The sequence below is a fragment of the Megalops cyprinoides genome, chromosome 16 (genome assembly GCF_013368585.1).
Source record: "Megalops cyprinoides isolate fMegCyp1 chromosome 16, fMegCyp1.pri, whole genome shotgun sequence".
NCBI lineage: Eukaryota > Metazoa > Chordata > Actinopteri > Elopiformes > Megalopidae > Megalops > Megalops cyprinoides.
Genome location: NC_050598.1, coordinates 33,784,052 through 33,809,051, shown reverse-complemented (window position 1 = coordinate 33,809,051; position 25,000 = coordinate 33,784,052). Strand labels below are relative to the sequence as shown.

At 50.5% G+C, this 25,000-nt stretch overlaps 2 protein-coding genes across 5 annotated transcripts in view; both read left to right on the top strand.

Moving 5' to 3' along the window:
• Window positions 1-3,110: 3,110 nt before the first annotated feature.
• Window positions 3,111-20,121, top strand: LOC118791468 (eukaryotic peptide chain release factor subunit 1-like). Of its 3 annotated transcripts, XR_005005545.1 has the most exons (12): window positions 3,111-3,186; window positions 3,543-3,653; window positions 4,889-5,064; window positions 7,842-7,981; window positions 10,210-10,348; window positions 10,958-11,148; window positions 12,429-12,558; window positions 13,200-13,373; window positions 14,752-14,816; window positions 17,807-17,954; window positions 19,155-19,933; window positions 20,016-20,121. XR_005005545.1 is itself a non-coding variant. In XM_036548837.1 (11 exons), the coding sequence occupies exons 2-11, from the start codon at window positions 3,568-3,570 to the stop codon at window positions 19,235-19,237; spliced, it is 1,332 nt and encodes a 443-aa protein (XP_036404730.1). In that variant the 5' UTR covers window positions 3,111-3,186; window positions 3,543-3,567; the 3' UTR covers window positions 19,238-20,121. The 3 variants fall into 3 exon arrangements, 2 of the variants coding, with proteins under 2 accessions (XP_036404730.1, XP_036404731.1); XM_036548837.1 differs by having other exon boundaries at window positions 19,155-20,121; XM_036548838.1 differs by lacking the exon at window positions 3,111-3,186 and adding an exon at window positions 3,216-3,436 and having other exon boundaries at window positions 19,155-20,121.
• Window positions 20,122-22,314: 2,193 nt separating this feature from the next.
• The window catches only part of LOC118791263 (F-box/WD repeat-containing protein 11), a 20,430-nt gene continuing 17,744 nt past the window's right edge, over window positions 22,315-25,000 (top strand). For both annotated transcript variants that reach the window (XM_036548566.1, XM_036548567.1), the window contains exon 1: window positions 22,315-22,405. In XM_036548566.1, the coding sequence (XP_036404459.1) occupies window positions 22,367-22,405 (39 nt within the window). In that variant the 5' untranslated portion in view covers window positions 22,315-22,366. The remainder of the gene's footprint in view (window positions 22,406-25,000) is intronic.

The window sequence follows — 25,000 nt, the reverse complement described above, 5'->3', positions numbered from 1 at the left end:
ATAACAAAGGTGGCAACAGCACCACTACCTGAAACTCACTAAATTTTACAGGTTAAAAATGTAAGTTATGCATAATCACATAAGTGACTGCAATGACATGCTGCAGTAACAACACATCTGTAGATTAAAAGATTAACATGACACTAAAATGAAATGTGGCTATATGACATGGCCTTGCGTCATTCAAGATAATCAGTATATGTATGCTAATGTTCCTTTTCTATGTAGTTCTAATTCAATCTACACACCTGTTTAATTGCTATTATTATATAATGTGCCTGACGGTAGGAGTGAAGGAATGCAGATGAGAATAGGTTCCCTGGGACAGTGATGAAGGAACGCATTGTCGGGTTTTCTCTCCATATCGTTCTGCACATTGCTGCTGTGCTCTGGTGCTCAGTGAATATAAGAAGCTAGCGCTTGTGAAAAAGTGCAGTCTGATACAGGTAGAGTCGCTGTCAGTACCGAGCTGAGAAACGTGACTTTGGGAATCCACATATTTAGCAAATTGCTACAGTACACATGACCCACACAGATGAATGGAAATCGATCATAAAAGGTAATCATCTGGAAAACACTAGATCCTGTAGATGTAAAAAAAAAAATTCTCAAAGCCCTCCTTGCTTTGACTGATATTAATGGATCTACTCAAAGATGGTGATGCTGTGCATGGAGCGGTGTTGGGGATTGATTAGTTACACCTGTTTTCATTGTGAAAGTGAGGCTCAGGTCAATGAGATTAATCTGTGACTCTACAGTGTAAATAAAGCTTTGTAAGAGCTGAAATTGTACTACAATGGCAACAATTGTACTACAAATTATACATTATTTGCAGTTTCCTAATGTCATACCACAATGTTCCTCTATTTGGACCCATGGTCTTTTGATACCCATTGGATTAGACCTACATGCATACAAAACAAATATTATCCTACATGTTGCCAGAATGGAGTTGTATGTGCATTTATTTATTTATTTATTTGACAGACGTTTTTTATCCAAAGCAACTTACAAGTGAGGCAGAGTACAACACAAATGTGCATGTAATTATCTTTAATGAGTCAGTCCATAACTCAGCAAGTCATGGAGCCCATGATCTCAGATTGCTGTGAAATGGTTCCTGGTACGCATTCATGTAACATTGTTTTTTGGAAATATAATTTAAACTCAGAGAAATAAACTCATTCATTGCACTGATTTAGATTAAATGGTCAGAATTCAGCCACAAACCCCAAACCCCACCTCAAATCCACCCAAACAAAAAGTATATAACAGACGCTGTCTAGGTTTTTATTGGTATGAGTATAGTGTCTTCATGGACTGTATTCCCGGTGTGTGAATGTCATCCACACGGTATTCCCCGGTACGCGTATTAACGAGCCATTGAAGCAATTTCATGTCCGGTCATACAGTCTGACAGTTCCAGGATCTGACCAGCAGATGGCGGCGTTTCTGCTACTGGCTGAAAAAGTATGAAGATAAAAGTCTTCAGTATTACCTTCGAATGTTAATGACTTGGACATGTACAGATAACAGTTATTATAATATGTAACGGTGAACTTCTGATGCAACATTTCACAGAAAAATTCAAAGGAAGCAGAAAATATCATCCACTGTGTGTGTCTATGAGCTGTGCACATTGTCTTTGTGCGAGACCTGGCTAAACACATTAGCAGAGATCCTTTGCACTGGGACATATTGGCTGTCGATGAAGAGTCTGAGTCAGTCTGATCAAAGACAGCGTAATGCAGCCTGCACCCCCATGCTGCAGAGCCGCCCCCAAAAAATGCCAAAGCATTTACTGCAGGCCGGAGATGTGGGTCTTTCCGTCAGGTCTATGGGGTTATATAATCTTCAACCTCCACACATTCGCCCATGTTACTCCCCTGCTTAAATCCTTCCACTGGCTTCCTGTCGCTGCCAGGATCAGATTCAAGACCCTGACCCTCGCCTTCTCTGCAATCAAAAGGACAGCCCCTGCCTACCTCCAAGAACTCATCCAGCCCTACACACCAGCCCCACCCCTGCGCTCAGCAGCAACTGGACGCCTCGCTCCTTGCATGGTCAAGGCAGGAGGTGCTCGTTCTGCTAGACATCGGCGTTTCACCTACATCGCTCCCCAGTGGTGAAACAAACTCCCGGTCTCGCTACGGACAGCTTCTTCACCCCAGTCCTTCAGACGGGGCCTGAAGACGCACCTCTTCAGACTCTACCTGGACTGACCCAGCACACAATTGCTGCCCCTCCGCCACCCCCCCTCAACCAGTGCTTTTGCTGTGTGCTTTTTGAATTGTTTCTTGTCCACGCCTTTACTCTGACATTCATTGCGCTGTTTGAAGTTGTTGAAGTTTGCTGTTTGAAGTTTGAAGGTGTATGGTATTAGTTGCCCTATATGCTGTAGTTGTACAAATCTGATAGTACTGTGTCCTCAAACAGACCTTGCTCTCAGCTGAGAACTGTGTCATTGTGGAACTGTACACATCCTGTCCCCGTACTGTCGCTAGACTTACTGTATGCACTTTTGTAAGTCGCTTTGGATAAAAGCGTCTGCTAAATAAATAAATGTAAATGTAAATGTTATTCGTTAGAGTACTGAACCCGGGGAAAGTGGTTGTTGAGAGGTCAGGTCAGGAGCATTAATAATTCCCATAGCGTTGCTACAGTATTGAACAATGCGTTATTCTCTCTACAGTTTTACTTTACCCACCACGTGACACAACCTGTAATGCGTGAGGGTTTGTGTACTGTAAGAACTGTCTGTCAGCCATACAACTAAATACAATGAAACAGCAACACTTGCAATCCTTGCGATGTTATCTGACTCAGAAATGTACCTGTAGCAAGTGCTTCACCCTGTTATTACAAAATATGAACTTTTATTATGCAACCAGCTAGAGGCTAAATTTGCACAAATTCATTTTGGTAAGTCGCCAACTGGCGATTCTTTACGGTCTAGCGAGCCCCAGTACTGCTGAAACTTTAAAAAATACACGCCCCAGAGTTCGTACTTCCCCGTCCCGCCCACTTCCGTCATGCGCTCCAATGACTGGCCGGAATTCTCCATGATGGGTGCGCTTTACCGGGAAGCGCTTTCACCCGGAAGTGTCCACCCCACGTGACCCGCATGACGGCAGCGGCGGTGCTCAGGCGGTGAGAGGCGCAGGACTGAGGAGCGGCGGAGCCGAGGCAAGTATGGAGATCTGACAGGGCTCTAAACATGCGCGTCCCAACGCCCAACGATCGGTAAAACCGAACCGGGCTGGGTCAGTATCGGACCGCACCGGGCGGACGTTAGGGCCCGGGAGGGACAGGAGGCCCAGCAGCGCCACGCACTGCGCTCGCACTCCGAGCCGGTCCGCAGGCCTTCCCGGCCAGCGCAGCCGCTCAGCTGCTCTGGCATTGAAATATTTTAGGATAACAGGCCGAGTCTCGTAGTGTAAGTTCTGAAGATGCTTATGTTATTTACATGCTAAAATGTTATCGTAAATATTCGGTCTTTGTCATGCGCTAATCCAGCCAGCCTGCTGTCTGCCCCTTTGCAGGTGCTGAGACGATCGCAGCAGGAAGATGGCGGACGACCCGAGCGCGGCGGACAGGAACGTGGAGATCTGGAAGATAAAGAAGCTGATCAAAAGCCTCGAGGCAGCGCGGGGGTGAGTTTCACGAGCCGGAGAGGGCTGCCCGTGCGCGAGACGGGAGATGTCGCCGCGCGATCAGGCGCGAGCAGAGCACCGCAGGAAAAGCTGTGCGGGGTCTGGGAGGGAGCGGGCAGGGAGCCGGGGTCTCGCTGCCGACGGACGCGAATCCAGCCGATGTTTCCCGTCGGTGTGCTGTCCGGGGCGGGGGGTCCCTGGGTTTGCGGTGTGAGGGGGTCTCCGGTGCCGCTGGCGCAGTGCGGACCGCAGCGGGGCTGGGAACTCTGCTTAAGGCAGTTGATCCTGACGGGCGGTCGCAGGCGGACCGGCTCTCTGCTCTGGGAGGTGAGACCGCGTCTGATTCAGCGGCACTGCGGTGTGATGCGCTGGAATCCTGGGCATGTTTTCGCTGTCTGATCATCTCCCCGCACACGCAGACCGCTCCGCCATCGCCGGCGAAGCACGGAAATAGCAGCTGCCGACAGCTGGCCTGTACTGTCAGCGGGGTTTTCCGATGGGTGGCGCCTGTGTGTGCAGCGGGAGGTTAAAAGCTTAAACTATCGCTGGTATTTGTCATTGGCTTTGCTCATTTGGAGTGTCCTGCCCGTCCCATAATCTGTGCCAGCAAGGTGCTGTGTGTGTGTGTGTGTGTGTGTGTGTGTGTGTGTGTGTGTGTGTCCGCGGGGGGTGTGAGGTTGTATTATTGTGGTGCTCCTACCGCTATGACTGTGTGTGTGTGCGCATGAGTGTGCATATGAGTGTGTAACCCCCTGTCCCCTCCCTCTGTGTGCGCCTGAGTGTGTGTGTGAGTGTGAGTGTGTAACCCCCTTTTCCCTCCTTTTATATCTGTGTGTGTGTGTCTGTCTCTCTGCCTCTGTGTGCGCCTGAGTGTGTGTGTGAGTGTGTGTGTGTGTGTGTGAGTGTGTGTGTGTGTGTGTGTGACTGTGTGTGTGTGTGAGTGTGTGTGTGAGTGTGTGTGTGTGTGTGTGTGACTGTGTGTGTGTGTGTGACTGTCTCTCTGCCTCTGTGTGCGCCTGAGTGTGTGTGTGTGTGTGTGAATGTGTGTGTGAGTGTGTGTGTGTGTGTGTGTGAGTGTCTCTCTGCCTTTGTGTGTGCCTGAGTGTGAGTGTGTGCCTGAGTGTGAGTGTGAGTGTGTGTGTGTGTGTGTGTGTGTGACTGTCTCTCTGCCTTTGTGTGTGCCTGAGTGTGTGTGAGTGTGTGTATGTGTGACTGTCTCTCCTTTGTGTCATCAGGAATGGCACCAGCATGATCTCCCTGATCATCCCTCCTAAAGATCAGATCTCTCGAGTGGCCAAGATGCTGGCGGACGAGTTCGGCACAGCATCCAACATCAAGAGCCGAGTCAACAGGCTGTCTGTGCTGGGCGCCATCACCTCTGTGCAGCAGAGACTCAAACTCTACAACAAGGGTGAGCAGAGTGTGTGCGCAGGTGTGTTAGATCTACATCGCACACAGGTGTGTTAGACCTGCGTCTCACACAGAGGAGTGTATATGTTTAGCTGCATGTGAACTGTGTGAGGTATATTGCTTAAAGCATGATTGAGTAATGATTTGATGAGAAGATCTGGCCCAGAGTGTGCAGGTGCAGAGGAGCATTCTGCAGGTTATCCTCTTAGCCTACCGAGGAGAGAGAGGAGACAAACTCAGCGAGGCAAATGAGCCAGCGGGGCCATTGCAGAATCATCGTGTCTCTGCCAGAGCTGCTGGGGTGCAGTGTGTCCACACTCAGCACACACACACAGTGCACACACACCGCCAGACTGCACACACACAAACTGCACACACACACACTGCACACACACACATTGCACACACACACGCACACACACACTGCACACACACATACACACACTGCACACACGCACACACACACTGCCAGACTGCACACACACACTGCACACACACACACACACACACACACACACACACACACACACACACACACACACACAGTGCACACACACCGCCAGACTGCACACACACTGCCAGACTGCACACACTGCACACACACACACTGCACACACACACACTGCACACACACACATTGCACACACACACGCACACACACACTGCACACACACATACACACACTGCACACACGCACACACACACTGCCAGACTGCACACACACACTGCACACACACACACACACACACACACTGTCAGACTGCACACACACACACTGCCAGACTGCACACACACACACTGCACACACACACACTGCACACACACTGCACACACACACTGCACACACACATACACACACTGCACACACGCACACACACACTGCCAGACTGCACACACACACTGCACACACACACACACTGTCAGACTGCACACACTGCACACACACACACACACACACACTGCCAGACTGCACACACACACACTGCACACACACACACACTGTCAGACTGCACACACACACACACACACACACACACTGCACACACTGCACACACACACACACACACTGCCAGACTGCACACACACTGCGCACACACACACACACACACACTGTCAGACTGCACACACACACACACACACTGCACACACACACACACACACACACACACACACACACACACACACACACACACTCTGCCAGACTGCACACACACACACTGCACACACACACACACTGCCAGACTGCACACACACACACACACTGCACACACACACACACTGCCAGACTGCACACACACACACTGTCAGACTGCACACACACACACACACACACTGCCAGACTGTGCGCACACACACACACACACACACACACTGCATACACACACACTGCCAGACTGCACACACACACACACACACACACACTGCCAGACTGTGCGCACACACACACACACACACACACACACACACACACACACACACACACACACACACACACACAGTGCACACACACCGCCAGACTGCACACACACCGCCAGACTGCACACACACTGCCAGACTGCACACACACACACACACACTGCACACACACACATTGCACACACACACGCACACACACACTGCACACACACATACACACACTGCACACACGCACACACACACTGCCAGACTGCACACACACACTGCACACACACACACACACACACACTGTCAGACTGCACACACACACACTGCCAGACTGCACACACACACACTGCACACACACACACTGCACACACACTGCCAGACTGCACACACACACTGCACACACACACTGCACACACACACTGCACACACACATACACACACTGCACACACGCACACACACACTGCCAGACTGCACACACACACTGCACACACACACACACTGTCAGACTGCACACACTGCACACACACACACACACACTGCCAGACTGCACACACACACACTGCGCACACACACACACACACTGCCAGACTGCACACACACACACACACTGTCAGACTGCACACACACACACACACACTGCACACACACACACACACACACACACACACACACACACACACACACTCTGCCAGACTGCACACACACACACTGCACACACACACACACTGCCAGACTGCACACACACACACACACACACACACACACACACACACACACACACACACAGTGCACACACACCGCCAGACTGCACACACACCGCCAGACTGGGTTGTGTGTGCAGTCTGCACACACACCGCACACACACTGCACACACACGCACACACACACTGCACACACACACACTGCCAGACTGCACACACACACGCACACACACACTGCACACACACACACACACACACACACACACACTGCCAGACTGCACGCACAGGCCTCCCGCTGCTGTTGTCTTTAGACTTGGGCTGGTGTGAAAAAGTACACATCATTACAGTGTGTCAGCAAACTGGCGTACAGCGTTTACCTGTGTGTGCGCGGCTGAGATAACACCGGTAATGTCACTGACGTTCAGCCTACTGACATTCTCTGCTGTGAAATTTCTGTAGATCCAGTAAGCTGTATGCCACTACATGCTTTGTTTCTACTGTCACTGAATGTTTGCTAGTCGACTCACAATCAAGTAGCATGTTAGCCAGCAGTACATGTGGAATCCAGCCAAGCCTATGAATGATTGCATGGATTTGAGGGGTGTGTAGTTTGTAGGTAGTGGTGCTGTTTATGGTCTAACTACAATTTTTTTTTTTTTATGTGTTTTGCAGTGCCCCCTAATGGACTGGTGGTGTATTGTGGTACCATTGTGACAGAGGAGGGAAAAGAGAAGAAAGTGAACATTGATTTTGAGCCTTTTAAACCCATCAACACTTCCCTGTATCTCTGTGATAATAAATTCCACACTGAGGTAGGATCCGTCTGAGTGTGTTAATGCCTGTATTTCTGTTCATAGGAGCATGTGGTGTGTATGTCAGGATGCTAAGTGTTGGGCAGTCAGTAAGTTTCTGTTTATTTGTGACTGTTTTGTCAGTGTAGGAGACAGTGCATCTCTGCTTCTTCTCTGGAGGACACAGCTTTTTATATCCGCTCTTCTCATTGGTCAGGCCGCGGTCAGTGGGGCTGTACCCGGTCAGGCTGCAGTCAGCGGGGCTGTATCCGGTCAGCAGGGCTGTACCTGGTCAGACTGCAGTCAGCGGGGCTGTATCCGGTCAGCAGGGCTGTACCTGGTCAGACTGCAGTCAGCGGGGCTGTACCCGGTCAGACTGCGGTCAGCGGGGCTGTACCTGGTCAGCGGGGCTGTACCTGGTCAGCGGGGCTGTACCTGGTCAGCGGGGCTGTACCCGGTCAGGCTGCGGTCAGCAGGGCTGTACCCGGTCAGGCTGCGGTCAGCGGGGCTGTACCCGGTCAGGCTGCGGTCAGCGGGGCTGTACCCGGTCAGGCTGCGGTCAGCGGGGCTGTACCCGGTCAGGCTGCGGTCAGCGGGGCTGTACCTGGTCAGCAGGGCTGTACCCGGTCAGGCTGCGGTCAGCGGGGCTGTACCTGGTCAGCAGGGCTGTACCCGGTCAGGCTGCGGTCAGCGGGGCTGTACCCGGTCAGGCTGTGGTCAGCAGGGCTGTACCCGGTCAGGCTGTCAGGCTGCGGTCAGCGGGGATGTACCTGGTCAGACTGCGGTCAGCGGGGCTGTACCTGGTCAGCGGGGCTGTACCTGGTCAGGCTGCGGTCAGCAGGGCTGTACCCGGTCAGGCTGCGGTCAGCAGGGCTGTACCCGGTCAGGCTGTCAGGCTGCGGTCAGCGGGGCTGTACCCGGTCAGGGCTTGTCTCTGCTTTGTCTTTCTGAGGAGAACTCTGAGTGTAGTCACTCTGTTACTCTGTCAGACCTGTTAACAGTTTGTGATTTGCTTTTATTGTACCAATGTTCCAAGTAAGAGTTTAGGTTATTTTTATATTTTGGATTAGGAGTTTGTCCTGGTTTGGGGTTCGGGTTCGGGTTTGGGTTAGGGCTGGGCGATATAGCCGTCGCAATATATTCAATAGCTATTTTTAGCACAATCCCCAGTATGTGGCAGGTTTTTTCCTGTATTTTTTTCCCGTTAGTCATACCTGATGTGGGAGCACACCTGACAAGTTCAGTGAAATGCTTCCAGGACAGAAGAATATCACTTGTATCTCTATGTTGGTTAACTTACCTATTGGCTTTGAAAAACACATAGCATATGTTTTTACTAGGGTTGTCAAAATAACATGTTAATTTAGATTAATTAATTATAGAAAAAATAATGCGTCAAAAAATTAATGCAGATTAATCGCACTCTATGATGCCCCTTGACCCCATACGTCACTGTGCGTTTAAGCATTTATCATACCCAACTGCAGGCTAGCTAGGTTCTTTTATTTCATACATGAAATGTATCCACATTTGCGCTGTCAGTAAATGCTAAGTAGGTTCGCATTGGTGTATTCAACAATTGCATCGGAACATCTGTAAAGCGGAGTGATACATGTGTAGTTAAAAGTGCCAGTGCTGTTATACTGAATATCAGCACTCATGGAATGCCTGTTGTCTAATCAATTCACTTGATTGGAACTAACTTATATAAAGCACAATTTGAACATAAAATGCTTCTCACGGCAAATGTTGATATATGCGATTGATTTAGATTTAATAAATTAATTTTCACTCTCTGTCTTTGTAGCCACGTGTTTCTATATACCACATGGAAGCAGCACAGTGCTCTTGCTGTGATATCAACATTGAATAGATAGGAGTGGCGTTTTTTTCCCCGGAAGCATTTCACATTGCCTCAGAAAACTGGAGGCGTGCTTCCACATCAGGTATGACAAAAAAATACGGGAAAAATCCTAACACCACATAGCGGGGATAGCTGTTATTGCGCTATTCGATATATCACGACGGCTATATCGCCCAGCCCTGGTTGGAGGTTGGGGGTTAGGGTTAGGGGTTAGGGGTTGGGGGTTTGGGTTGGGGGTTGGGTTTTGGGGTTGGGGTTGGGAGTTTGGGTTGGGGGTTTGGTTTGGGGTTTGGGGTTGGGGGTTTGGGTTGGGGTTGGGTTTAGGTTAGGAGTTTGTTGGGTGCGTGTTGTACTTGCGTTTCAGCTCTCTGAACTCGCCCCCCAGGCTCTGACTGCACTGCTGTCAGATGACAGTAAGTTTGGCTTCATTGTGATTGACGGCAGTGGTGCCCTGTTCGGGACACTGCAGGGGAACACCCGGGAGGTGCTGCACAAGTTCACTGTGGACCTGCCCAAAAAACACGGTAATTCCCAGACCGCACAGCACCTGCACCACTGACAGACCGCACAGCAACCGTACAGCACCTGCACCACTGACCGACCGCACAGCACCTGCACCACTGACAGACCGCACAGCAACCGTACAGCACCTGCACCACTGACCGACCGCACAGCACCTGCACCACTGACAGACCGCACAGCACCTGCACCACTGACAGACCACCAGCTACTCATGTGAACCGCACACACTGACCGCAGCAGCGGGCTGTTGTGTGTAATAGTGATTGATTGTGGGTAAAGGGTGCACTGTGGTGTTCCATAGATATTAATGCTGCTCTCTGTATGGATGGTGAGTTTACAAGCTGTATAATGCCCCCCTCTCTCCCTCTCTCTCTTTCCCTCTCCCTCTCTCTCCCTCTCTCTGTCTCTCCCTCTCTCTCTCTCTCTTTCCCTCCCCCTCTCTCCCTCTCTCTGTCTCTCCCTCTGTCTCCCTCTCTCTCTCCCTCTCTCTCTCTCTCTCTCTCTGTCTCTCCCTCTCTCTCTCTCTCTCTCTCCCTCTCTCTCTCTCTCTCTCTCTCTCTCTCTCTCTCTCTCTCTCTCACTCTCTCTCTCTCTCTCTCTCTCTCTCTCAGGGCGGGGTGGGCAGTCTGCTCTGCGCTTTGCTCGTCTGCGGATGGAGAAGAGACACAACTACGTGCGCAAAGTGGCAGAGACAGCTGTCCAGCTCTTTGTGTCCAACGACAAGGTCAACGTGGCGGGCATGGTTCTGGCTGGGTCCGCTGACTTCAAGACGGAGCTGAGCCAGTCTGACATGTTTGACCCGGTCAGTACACGGTCACCCCCTGGATGTTTGCCCCAGCCACAGAGTCAGAGCTCTGGGGTGTTCAGGATCTGATTGAAGGCATAGAGCCTCAGTATGTTTGCTGTTTGGGAAAACTGGGTGTGTAGTGTACGTTTCTGTTTGGACTTTGTGTATGAAACCAGGGAAAAAAAGTAGAAGAACTGAAGAAGGCATCTTTATAACCTACAGACCTACATGTGCCTCCTGTAAAACAGTGCAGGGTTTGATCTGCATTTACATTTCTTCACTTTTATACAAAACAACTTACAAGTGAGGCAGAGTACAACACAAGCAAAAAGCCATATGAGGAGCCGACAGTATTAGAAGTGCTGCATGACCAGGTTTCAGTAGTTGGCCAGACAAGGCACAAGCTGGTTCGATCTGAGATTAAGACAGACAGGGGGCAGAGCTGCATTTTGCATCAACTGCAGAGGCTTAATGGTGCAGGAAGGCCTGTCAAGAGAGCATTGTAGAACTCCAGTCCTGAGATGACAAGAGCCTGCACAGGGAGCTATGCAGCAGACTCAGAAGGTGGGGGGGGGGGGGGGGGCTGATTTTCCTGATGTTGTACAGCACAAATCTGCATGATCTTGTCATCATCACAAACAGTACCCCCAGATTCCTTGCAGACCTAGATGGAGTTAGTGTCGTTGAGCCGAGCTGTATGGTGATGTTGTGCTAAATTGACGGGCTGGGTGAGACGATGAGGAGCTGAAGGTGGAGTTCCTCCATCCAGGCTGAGATGTCTGAGAGGCAGGCAGGGATCTGTACTGAGACCATGGGGTCATCAGGACGGAATGAGAAGTTGAACTGGGTGTCATTGGCATAGCAGTGGTAGAAGTCGTGTGCCTGAATAATTGGACCCAGTGAGGTTGTGTACAGTGAGAAGAGGAGGGGGCCCAGCACCAATCCCTGAGGTACCCCAGTGATTAGCCACTGTGACTTCGATACCCTACCCCTCCAAGATACCTTGAAGGATCACTTTTAATTTGAGCACTGTAATATAAAATTGTATCAATAATTGTATTTATTGTTTTTGTTTTACAATTTTGAATTAAACCTGTTGTAGTAACGATAAATTAAGTGTGTCCTATTTTGTTACCCCCTCCCCCCACCGAAAAAAAAAAAACATATGAGGCGCAGAAAATTTTGTTGCTTTAAGGCCTGGCTAAATGACAATAATGTAATGTAATGTAACACTTAGCATCCTGTTCAGGGTTGGCCATGCTGGTATCTGATTGTATGTTTTCTACTCTGCTCAGCGGTTACAAGCCAAGGTCCTGAAGCTGGTGGATATTTCATACGGAGGGGAGAACGGCTTCAACCAGGCCATCGAGCTGTCGGCAGAGGTGCTGTCCAACGTCAAGTTCATCCAGGAGAAGAAGCTCATAGGTACTCATGAGTCCTGTCTGTCTGTGTCTGTGTGTCTCTGTGCCATGATGCTTGCATGTTTCAGGTCGCTTGCTGCTGTTAATAGTTTGTATGGACAGAAGTTGCATCACCACAGCACTCAGCTCGTGCTGCTGCAGAACAGGCCTGAATCTTCTCTGCTTAGATGTGCGCAACTGTGGCACAGGGTGTGGCCACAGGAGGGCGTGGCTGCAGTGGGGTGTGGCCACAGGAGGGTGTGGCTGCAGCGGGGAGTGGCTACAGGCGGACGTGGCCGCAGTGGGGCGTGACTGCAGTGGGGTGTGGCCACAGGAGGGCGTGGCTGCAGCGGGGTGGGGCGTGGTCACAGCAGGGCGTGGCTACAGGAGAGTGTGGCCGCAGCAGGGCGTGGCTACAGGCGGACGTGGCCGCAGTGGGGCGTGGCCGCAGTGGGGCGTGGCCGCAGTGGGGCGTGGCCGCAGCGGGGCGTGGCCGCAGGAGGGCATGGGCCGTTGCTGGGTACCTCGCTGCCTGAGCTGGAAGCAGCTTTCTGCAAGCGCTGCTGTGGGAAGGATTCTGTCAGTGTTTAACCCCGTCAGCGTGTTAGCGAGGGGAGTGCAGGGTGTGAGCGGGCTGTGTGTCTGCGTGTCTCCCTGCGTCCGCAGGCCGCTACTTTGATGAGATCAGTCAGGACACGGGGAAGTACTGCTTCGGGGTGGAGGACACGCTGAAGGCGCTGGAGATGGGCGCCGTGGAGATCCTCATCGTCTACGAGAACCTGGACACCATGCGATACATCCTGCGCTGCCACGGCGCCGAGGGAAACACTTCTGAGAACGGTATACTCACACACTCACTCACACATGCACACTCACTCGCACACTCACACACACACACACACTTACACACACACACTCACACACACACACTCACTCACACATGCACTCACTCACACATGCACTCACTCACACGCACACTTACACACACACACTTACACACTCACTCACACATGCACACGCACACTCACACACACACACTCACACACACACACTCACACACACACACTTACACACGCTCACACACACACACACACACTGACACACACACGCTCACACTCACACTCACAAACATGCACACTCACACACACACCCACTCACACTCACACTCACACACACACACTCACACACGCACACTCACACGCACACTCACACGCACACTCACACACATACACATACACACACACACACACACACAGGCAGAGAGACAGTCACACACACACACACTCACACGCTCACACAGACACACACATGCTCGCACACACATGCTCGCACACTCACACAGACACACACACACACATTCACACACACACACACACACTCTCTCCCACACACACACACACACTCACACACGCTCACACAGACACACACATGCTCGCACACACATGCTCGCACACTCACACAGAAACACACACACACATTCACACACACACACACACACTCTCTCCCACACACACGCTCACACACACGCTCACACACACATACTCTCTCACACACACGCTCACACACACACTCTCTCACACATACACTGTCACACACACACACTTTTCACACACACACACACACACACACACACACTCTCAAACTCACGCTCACACACACACACACACACACACACACACTCACACACTCGCACACACACGCGCTCACACGCACACACACACTCTCACGCACACACACTCTCTCACGCACACACACTCTCACGCACACACGATCACACACACACACTCTCTCACTCACACACTCATGCTCACACACACTCACACACACACACACACACACACACACTCACGCTCACACACACTCACGCTCACACACACTCACGCTCACTCACACACGCTCACACTCACACACGCTCATTCACACACGCTCACACTCACACACACACTCATTCACATGTGCACTCACTCAGTCGTACACTCACAATCATACACACACTCACACACTCACAAATACAGTACCTGTGAATATATGAAGGCAGAAGTAACAAATGTAGATGAAAATAAGCATAAAAATAATGTTTATCTCAGGAAAGCGGCAGGGGAGGGATGGTGAAAACTGCTAAATGAACCTGCAAACTGCTTCATTTGACACGTGCAGCTGTTTCCCGCTCTGTGAGGTCGGCTCTGTCTCGGCTGACTGCTCTGTCTCATATTTCCAGATGAGAAGACCCTGTACCTGACACCAGAGCAGGAGAAGGACAAGTCTCACTTCACAGATAAGGAGGTGAGCTTCCTTTGCCCCCCTGAGTCGGGAACAGCACTACCCCGTCACAACCGCCTACCCCTGCCTCTGCAACAGTTGATGAACAATGGCTGTAAAGGGAATCGCTTGTTGAGCCCGGTTGTGTGTTTTGTAAGTGGGGAAAGAACATTTCCAGTTTGAATTTGCTGACTTACTGGAACTCGCAGGATCTCCTGGTGGGTCAGCTGTGGTCTGGCTCCACAGCCTGGGGCCACAACGGAGGGTTGAAGTTTTGTTCGGTATTTGATTATTGAAAAACAATGTCACAGTGGCGATAGTTGTTCTCAGCCTCAGGGAGCTGAGGGGCAATGACTCCAAAATGAAGCTTAGCAAGTCTCAGCTGAAACCAACAGCATCGTATAAAATGAGCCATCACTAAGGGTGCTGTGGGCCAAAACAAAACAAACACCATGCATGCCAACAAAGCCACCAGCACTCCCCGCTCTCCTGGCACCAAAGCCCCTTTAGTTAAGATTGGCTGCCATGCGTTTGCAGGTTCTCTCACTCTTTGGAATTTTGCAATTTTGGAATTTTTCATTTTTCACACAGGTCACAATGCACCGGGCATGAGACCATGCATTCACCTCATGATAAAAAACATTTCAGGAAATGAGATATGAGATTATCCCGAAACGATATTCGAAAAAAATATATTGTTTTTATGAGATGGATCCATAATTGGCTGCACAAGATAGTCTGCTGAGCTATATAATGTAAGAAGAGAGACCAAATTTAACAAAGTGTATTGATTACTTGAGAACACCAAAGAGAGTAGGACTGGCATTTTCATCATCAGGAAAGGTTCCCAACACTGCTAAATTAATAGCTCATAGTGGTGTGGAATTGACATTTACAGCATTTATTTGAAAGAGCACAGTGATACTAAGTATTGTATGAAAATTCTGTTTACCTGTTGTATTTGGTGAATCTTGTTATGACAGGAATGCAAACTGACCAATAGGAGCAGTGGATTGGAACTAACTGTTTTGCAAAGTACTTGTGGTAGCACCACTGAGATGTAATGGCCAGGATGAGTAATTGCATAAAAGCTATTTTCTGATTTGGCAAAATTTTTTTGTCTGTGGAAATCCGTGTAACAGAAATTCCATCATGTGGCACTTAATAGACATAAAGAATCAACTTGTGAATTGTGATGTGACAGCATGCAGTCTGTTTCCTGCCTTGTGTCTGAAGAGGCCCATCTTGCTGTATTATTGACTGCTTTTATACACTGAACTGCCTGAAGACTGTTTCAGCAGTGTTACACAGACACTGTGTTTCATGGTAGTCTCAGGCTTCCAGCTGGAGTAGGGTGCGTGCGAATGGATACGCTTACGTTCTAATGTGATGGAAGTCGCTCTGGATAAGAGCATCTACTAAATGCATGTAATGTAATGTAATGTAATGTTATAAGTCAGTGCGTGTTTTTTGTGCTGAGTCACTGTGGGTTTTGTGTTGAGTCACTGTGGGTTTTGTGTTGAGTCACTGTGGGTTTTTTGTGCTGAGTCACTGTGGGTTTTTGTGCTGAGTCGCTGTGTGTTTTTTGTGCTGAGTCACTGTGGGTTTTTGTGCTGAGTCGCTGCGTGTTTTTTGTGCTGAGTCACTGTGGGTTTTTGTGCCGAGTCACTGTGGGTTTTTGTGCCGAGTCACTGTGGGTTTTGTGTTGAGTCACTGTGGGTTTTTTGTGCTGAGTCACTGTGGGTTTTTTGTGCTGAGTCACTGTGGGTTTTTGTGCCGAGTCACTGTGGGTTTTTTGTGCTGAGTCACCGTAGGTTTTTGTGCCGAGTCACTGCGCATTTTGTGTTGCGTCACTGCGCATTTTGTGTTGCGTCACTGCGCATTTTGTGTTGCGTCACTGCGCATTTTGTGCTGAGTCACTGTGGGTTTTTGTGCTGAGTCACTGCGCATTTTGTGTTGCGTCACTGCGCATTTTGTGCTGAGTCACTGTGGGTTTTTGTGCTGAGTCACTGCGCATTTTGTGTTGCGTCACTGCGCGTTTTGTGCTGAGTCACTGCGCGTTTTGTGCTGAGTCACTGTGGGTTTTTGTGCCGAGTCACTGCGCATTTTGTGTTGCGTCACTGCGCATTTTGTGCTGAGTCACTGTGGGTTTTTGTGCTGAGTCACTGCGCATTTTGTGTTGCGTCACTGCGCGTTTTGTGCTGAGTCACTGTGGGTTTTTGTGCTGAGTCACTGCGCATTTTGTGCTGCGTCACTGCGCATTTTGTGCTGAGTCACTGTGGGTTTTTGTGCTGAGTCACTGCGCATTTTGTGTTGCGTCACTGCGCGTTTTGTGCTGAGTCACTGCGCATTTTGTGCTGAGTCACTGTGGGTTTTTGTGCTGAGTCACTGCGCATTTTGTGTTGCGTCACTGCGCGTTTTGTGCTGAGTCACTGTGGGTTTTTGTGCTGAGTCACTGCGCATTTTGTGCTGCGTCACTGCGCATTTTGTGCTGAGTCACTGTGGGTTTTTGTGCTGAGTCACTGCGCATTTTGTGTTGCGTCACTGCGCGTTTTGTGCTGAGTCACTGCGCATTTTGTGTTGCGTCACTGCGCGTTTTGTGCTGAGTCACTGCGTGTTTTTTGTGCCGAGTCACCGTGGGTTTTTGTGCCGAGTCACTGTGGGTTTTTGTGCCGAGTCACTGCGCATTTTGTGTTGCGTCACTGCGCATTTTGTGCTGAGTCACTGTGGGTTTTTGTGCTGAGTCACTGTGGGTTTTTGTGCCGAGTCACTGCGCATTTTGTGTTGCGTCACTGCGCATTTTGTGTTGCGTCACTGCGCGTTTTGTGCTGAGTCACTGTGGGTTTTTGTGCTGAGTCACTGTGGGTTTTTGTGCCGAGTCACTGTGGGTTTTTGTGCTGAGTCACTGTGGGTTTTTGTGCCGAGTCACTGCGCATTTTGTGTTGCGTCACTGCGCATTTTGTGTTGCGTCACTGCGCGTTTTGTGTTGTCACTGCGTGTTTTTGTGCTGACAGACAGGGCAGGAGCACGAGCTGATTGAGAGCATGCCGCTGCTGGAGTGGTTCGCCAACAACTACAAGAAGTTCGGCGCCACGCTGGAGATCGTTACAGACAAGAGCCAGGAGGGGTCACAATTCGTCAAGGGTTTTGGGGGCATTGGAGGTGAGACTTCATCATCGTCATCATCACCGTGGATAAAACAGCACTGTGCAGTCATATCCAGCCCAACACGCTCTCTGTTCTCACACTGCTCACTGTGCTGAACCTGTAACACCTCATGTCAGTCCAGTAATGAACACCATCAATACTTCTCTCTCCCCCTCTCTCCCTGTCTCTCTCTCCCTGTCTCTCTCTCCCCCTCTCTCCCTGTCTCCCTCTCTCTCTCCCCCTCTCTCTGTCTCTCTCTCCCTGTCTCCCCCCCCCCTCCCCCTCTCTCCCTGTCTCTCTCTCCCCCTCTCTCCCTGTCTCCCTCTCTCTCTCCCCCTCTCTCTGTCTCTCTCTCCCTGTCTCCCCCCCCCTCCCCCTCTCTCCCTGTCTCCCTCTCTCTCTCCCCCTCTCTCTGTCTCTCTCTCCCTGTCCCCCCCCCTCCCCCTCTCTCCCTGTCTCTCTCTCCCCCTCTCTCCCTGTCTCCCTCTCTCTCTCTCCCCCTCTCTCTGTCTCTCTCTCCCTGTCCCCCCCCCTCCCCCTCTCTCCCTGTCTCTCTCTCCCCCTCTCTCCCTGTCTCCCTCTCTCTCTCCCCCTCTCTCTGTCTCTCTCTCCCTGTCCCCCCCCCCTCCCCCTCTCTCCCTGTCTCCCTCTCTCTCTCCCCCTCTCTCTGTCTCTCTCTCCCTGTCTCTCCCCCCCCTCTCCCCCTCTCTCCCTGTCTCTCTCTCCGTCTCTCCCCCCGTCCTCCCCCTCTCTCCTTCTCCCCCCCATCCCCCCCTCCCTGTCTCTCTGTCTCTCTCTCCCTGTCCCCCCCCTCCCTGTCTCTCTCTCTCCCCCTCTCTCCCTGTCTCTCTCTCTCCCCCTCTCTCCCTGTCTCTCTCTCTCCCCCCTCTCCATCCCCCCCCCCACCCCCCCCCCCTCCCTGTCTCTCTGTCTCTGTCCCTCTCTCTCTCTCCCTGTCTCTCCCCCCTCTCTCTCCTCCCTCTCCCTGTCTCTGTCTTTCTCTGGCAATTCAAATGAGCTTTATTGGCATGACAGAGAATTTCTGTGCTGCTAACGCTTTTATATAATGAGTGACATAGAAAATGATAGACTAAGGGTAATGGATGAGAAGAATAACAACAAAATCACAAAGCAACAAAAATTAAAATAAATAATAATTGCTATTATACTGTTTTTGTCTCCCCCGCCCTCCTTCCCCCTCTCTCTTGCTCTCAGGGATCCTGCGATACCGGGTGGATTTCCAGGGAATGGAGTACCAGGGAGACGACGATGAGATATTTGATCTGGATGACTACTGAGTAGTCGAGACTGGCGTGGGGGACAGAGAAGTACAGCAAAAAGCCCTCACACACAGAGAGGCAGCAAGAGAAAGCATCTGCACATCTGCCCCTGCCTGGGAACAGCCATTCCACCCCTCGCTCAGATTGGACATTTCTACATCCTTTTTCTCCGCTAAATTAACGTGAAGCAGCAGCAGGACCCAGCCCTCAGACTCTCCTCTTTCTGGACTCACACTTCTTATACAGAAATATATTTTTCTTTATTACCCTCATCCCTATCCCTCTCTCCTTCTCTGTTTTCTTTTTTACTGGCTGCTGTTATGTTTTATGAGAGTTTGGGTTTTTTTTTTACCTGGGTTTCTGTAGCGAATGGGGAAAGAGGATTAAATTTGAACTATTTAACACCATCTCTGCTCTGGCCACGCCTCCAATTTCATCCGCTTCAATTCTGTGCCAGTCAGGAGGAGCCTGTGCTGGGGACCGTGGCCGAGCTGACCCAGGGCTGGCCTGGGGGGCGCATTGAGGGCCCTGCAGTGTTACTGGCTGTTAGAGTCTCTGCCACAGTTCAGATCATTCACTAAAAAACCTGTTCAAAACATGCCCTTAATTCAGACACAGAAAATTTGCCAGGGGGTTGGGCGTGGCTGCTGTGTGCTGCACATCCTTCCTGCTGAAACTGCTGGCTCCTGATCATCCCCGTCCGAAAGGGCTGAGGTCTCTGCCTTTCCCTCTCTTCCCCGTCCGAAAGGGCTGAGGTCTCTGCCTTTCCCGCTCTCCCCCGTCCGAAAGGGCTGAGGTCTCTGCCTTTCCCGCTCTCCCCCGTCCGAAAGGGCTGAGGTCTCTGCCTTTCCCTCTCTCCCCCGTCCGAAAGGGCTGAGGTTTCTGCCTTTCCCTCTCTCCCCCGTCCGAAAGGGCTGAGGTCTCTGCCTTTCCCTCTCTCCCCCGTCCGAAAGGGCTGAGGTCTCTGCCTTTCCCTCTCTCCCCCGTCCGAAAGGACTGAGGTCTCTGCCTTTCCCTCTCTCCCCCGTCCGAAAGGACTGAGGTCTCTGCCTTTCCCGCTCTCCCCCGGCTGCCACTTCATCCCTGATTCAGCTGCAGTGCAGATTCAGACCCTGATGGCAGAAGGCCATGGCTGTGCTTTACATATGAAGCTGCACTGCAACAACATGTTTCTGCTAATTTTATAAATAGGCTTTATGGCTCTGTTAGATTTCAGATGAGCATAAACAGTAAGTGTATGAGCTCCCACTGCTGCTGGCTGTGAAGGAAATCCCGGGTTCTGCCTGCGCCTGGGAGGGACTCAGTTCTGTCAGGGGGAGAGGCCGACCGCTGCGCTCTCTCAGTGCTCTGTGGCCCTGCTGTGTATAGATGGACGTTGTCACTCACTGCTGTCCTGAAGTGACATGAGCCTAATGGTGACTCCGAAAGCACTGAAAAAATGAACTGTGTAGTGGCTGGGAAGCTCTTCCGTTGCTGGTGAACAGGCAGCTGAGCATCTCATACCTGCATGTTCCCATTTCAGGCAGCTCTTTATATGGAGAGACCTCGTGCAGGTAGTGGCCACACGCTGACGTGTGAACTGAAGTGACCCCTCCAGCATTATAAGGCTGGTAAAGTGTTTGAGATCCAGGACGGGCACTGGTGAATCATGTTTATCAGTACCACTGAAAGCACAGGGAGAAGCTACATGTAACTGTGGTCTCCTTTCCCTCACTGTTAGGGCTGATATCCTCTCCCACAAAGGTAGAGTGTAAAATGTCTGTCACAAGCACAACAGCAAACCTTACTGTAGTTATGAAATGTACCTGTAAGTTCTTATCATTCATTGCTGTTTTACACGAGTCGGTTCAGATGCCATGGCTTGCCAGATGAGCAGGTATAACTGTGGGTGTCAGCTGGGTGGGGGGTGGGGGGGTGGGTGCGCAGACCGTTTGTGTGTGTAGTTCCAGGTAAACGGAATGCACACCTTTCAGATCGCTGATCCCTCTTACCTGCCCAGGTGAGGCTGCTGGCCGGACGGCCGCACTGTCCCATATCACACTGTGTGTGGCTGGCATTACAGTTTTTAAATCTAGGTTTTTAAATAAATGTCACATTCTAATGCTGGGAAACATGGCATTCTCAAAACTGAAGGTGTTAAGGGATGGAGGCTCAGTAAAACTGAAACAAACATTTAATTGTTAAATGTACAGTAATTATTAATAAAACTAATAATTATTGTCGGACCCCATGTGGATATCTGACCCTGTAATCTCAGGTTTGCATGCAGAGATGAAGAGGCTCCAGCTCTTAGGGTAAATTAGGTGGCTTATGGAGACTAAGTTACTAAATATAATATGTTTGGGGATATTATTTATTATTTTGTGAAGTATACGTTAAAGAAAAAAATTGTCTGACCAAGAATATGCGGATGCCTGTGGAGCCGCGGTGCTAACATCGCTTACGAGTCCGGTCAAAGGGGATAGCCCCAAAACTGTAACACATTCATACTGCGCCCCCCTGCGGCAGCCTGTGAAACTGACCCAGCTGTCACAGTAAATGCAGCAGCGCGGTTTCAGTGATGGGCTGAGGAATAAACACGCTCCTGTGAGCCCTCCTTATATCATATATGTAATAAAAACATTTATCTCGAATAAAACGTTATGGCCAATTTGTGAGAGAAGATCTGCAGCTAGCGTTGCTAGCAGGCTAATTGTAATTAGTGGAATATTTTGCAGATTATTCCATACAGCGACGCTTATTTTCAAAGACTTCAAACACACGCTGAGTGTGTGTGTACAGGTGTGTGTGAGCCGGGGATTGATGTGCCCGAGTATGGTTCCTCATTCCAGATTCACTTTACGCGATTTTCAGCTGGAGAAACAGCCGGAACCGCCTCTGCTATAGAGTAAACCAATGAAAAACAGGCAGTCGTCAAAGCAACGCCCTCTACTTCAAATACTGACCAATCGTGTACATCTGGCAGCAAGGCACATCCTATTCCTCGGGCTGTGCACAGTGACGTAGCGTGATTGGCAGACAGGTACCGCCCATCCCCCCCTCCTCCTCCTCCTCCCCCGGCTGTGCGCAGTGACGTAGCGTGATTGGCAGGCCGCAGGCGCAGGGCTGGGGTTCCATTTTCGCTGCGAGTTTCGGGGGGACAACAACATGGAGCCGGAGATGGAGGACAAGACGTTGGAGCTGATGGTGAGTTCGGCAGGGACGCCCGTCCTCAGGGTGAAAATATCCGAGGCGAAGGGGAGACCTCTGCGCTGGGCTGGGAATGGCCGAGTTGAGCGGAATGACTGCGATCGGCAAAGAGCAGGAGGAAGGTGGTGCTGGGGGTTAGGGGGGATTCGGAGGGAGGCCCGGAGGTCCGTATGTTTCTCTGGCAGCCGTGCCTCGGCTCATAGCGCCGCAGACACCCGCAGGATCGGGACTGAATGACTGTCAGACATCCAGGCAGGACGTGAGAGCCAACGGCGGCCGGGCCGATCACGGGTCCTCCCGGCCAGCAGGCTGACAGAGTGGCGGAGTCTTCACTGCGGCTCCGCTGCGCCACTCGGCCCGGCCGTCAGGCGGCCAGTCAGCCAGAGAGCTGCGGATCAGCGGCAGATCCGAGCAAACAGCACAAAATGCGGCGAAATTATGGCGTAAATACCTGACCTCTCTCTGACAGAGGTGTTCCCGTCACTGCGTGTGTGTGTGTGTGTGTGTGTGTGTGTGTGTGAGTGTGCTTTTTGAAGCTGCGTAGAAGGAAGTAACGTTAGCAGGTTAGCTAGCAAGCAGGTTATGAAAATGTTACGTTTTGATATGTTGATATGTTTTGGTTATAATGAGTGTGTTTAAAGGGGGGTGAAGAGGCGGGGGTCGGCAGCCGTTAGCCGTTAGCCGCTAAAGGGGACACACTGTTCCCCATGCAGTTATGATAATAATGACGGCAGTTAGCGCTGTGTGGCGGCTGGCGATCTTGACCTCACAGGTAAGCAGGTATTGCAGTCGGGGTGTGAGAGGCTGCGGCGGCTGGATCCTCGCAGCCCGGCCGGCGTCACTCTGCTTCACCCCGCTGCTAAACACACACGTTCTTTATGACCATTTTCTGATGGGAGTGTTACTGCCACCAATGCCAGCTCATCTGTGCCGTTGATCTGTCAGGATCATCGGTAGCTCTGCTAGGTAACCGGTAACTGTTAACAGTGGTGGTCAGGAGCAGGGTTCGTATACGAAAGGTTGCTGGTTCGATTCCATTCTGGGGCATTGCTGTTGTACCTTTAGATAAGGTACTTAACTCACATTTGTCTTAGTAAGTATCCAGATGTAGTGTAACATGTAAAAACATAACCTATGTAAGTTGCTCTGGGTAAGAGCATCTGCTAAATGAGAGTAATGTAATGTCTAAAAACTCACTTAGCTGATAGGGTGTGTCAATTTCATGTCAGTTTGCATTAACAATACAGACAATAACCACCTCTGTAAACACAGCAGTTGTAGTCTGAACACTGACCTTGAAGGCTGAGCTCATGAAATATCTGTCCTTAGAAATGGGTGAAGTGTTTGAAGGCAAGTTGCCCTGGATAGGAGGTTGTGCTGAGCAAAGCTGTGTTTGTCTTGCCTCAGAGTGATGTGAGGCAGCACTCATTTTGGCTGAAGAAGTACATGCATATTTAGTTGCAGAGCAGATGCTCAGGTCTTACATGGTATCCACTCAAACAGCTGAATATTTACTGAGGTTACTCTAGGTTAAGCACTTTGCTCAAGAATACGTCAGCAGTGCCCCAATGGAGAACTGAACTGGCAACCTGTTGGGTTAGAGACGCTGCTCCTTACCACTGCGTCGCACAGCTGCCTGCAGGTACTTGTGCCTGTTTCTCTAACTGGCTTATACTGTACGCTGGGATGTTTTCTGGGGCAGTGTGTTATACCGACCTGCACCGAAGTCAGGGAAGGCCGCAGGGAGTCTGTCCTCTGTGAGAGTCTGGGCTGTGGGGCTGTATCTGCTGGTGGGTTTGAATGCACAGCATAATGACACAGAGCCTCTAAGCGGGTATCTGCAGATAAACACACAGCTGTGCAGTAGTTCCGTTTGCAGAGGTAAATGTCTAGTTTAGGTCTCCCCACAAAGTGTGCTTGTTCATCTGGGCTGTTCCGCCTCCAGCAGCCTGTGGGCTGTTATTAGCAGCCACTGTTTGTTTGTTCCCAGGGCTGCGTATGTGTTTTCATCATGATGTGATGTCAAAGGTCACAGTATTCAGATCATTATGCATTATGATTCTGTGCATATGCTAACACACGCAACGGTCTGCCTGAAAACAGGAGCTCGCTGGGATGCAGGTTGCTTCTGCAAGCGAAATCTCCATCAGCTACAGTCACAGACTGTCCCTGACCTTTACCTTTATTTTAAAACTTGTAAGTCGCTTTGGATAAAAATGTCTGCCAAATGAATAAATGTAACATGCAATAGAAAGGTTGTTTTGTCTATGCTGCTTAAGATTAGAATGACACTGGTGCAGTGGTCACTTAAATGGTACTATAAAGAACAGTAAAAAAGTTGTGGTACTCATCCATTTCAAAACGTTTGAAAAAGGGCTGGAGTGAAGTGCTTCCTGGAGCTGGGTGCTGTCTGCTGCTCAGTGTGGAGCAGAACTAGCTTTGACAGGACCTTCACATGTTCTTTAAGGGTGGCACATTTGCCATGGGGATTCCAGTATAGCCAAAAGTCATAAATAGTTGTTGAGGTTAAGTGGATTTCACTCGCCCTGGCATCCTTTAGGATATTTTTGCTGACCATAAAGATAAATTGAT

Coding starts and splice junctions, on each gene's coding strand:
- LOC118791468 (XM_036548837.1), top strand. CDS start 3,568: ATGGCGGACGACCCGAGCGCGGCGGACAGGAACGTGGAGATCTGGAAG. Junction 10,349..10,957: donor GGACCTGCCCAAAAAACACG/GTAATTCCCAGA, acceptor TCTCTCTCTCAG/GGCGGGGTGGGCAGTCTGCT. Junction 14,817..17,806: donor CTCACTTCACAGATAAGGAG/GTGAGCTTCCTT, acceptor TTGTGCTGACAG/ACAGGGCAGGAGCACGAGCT.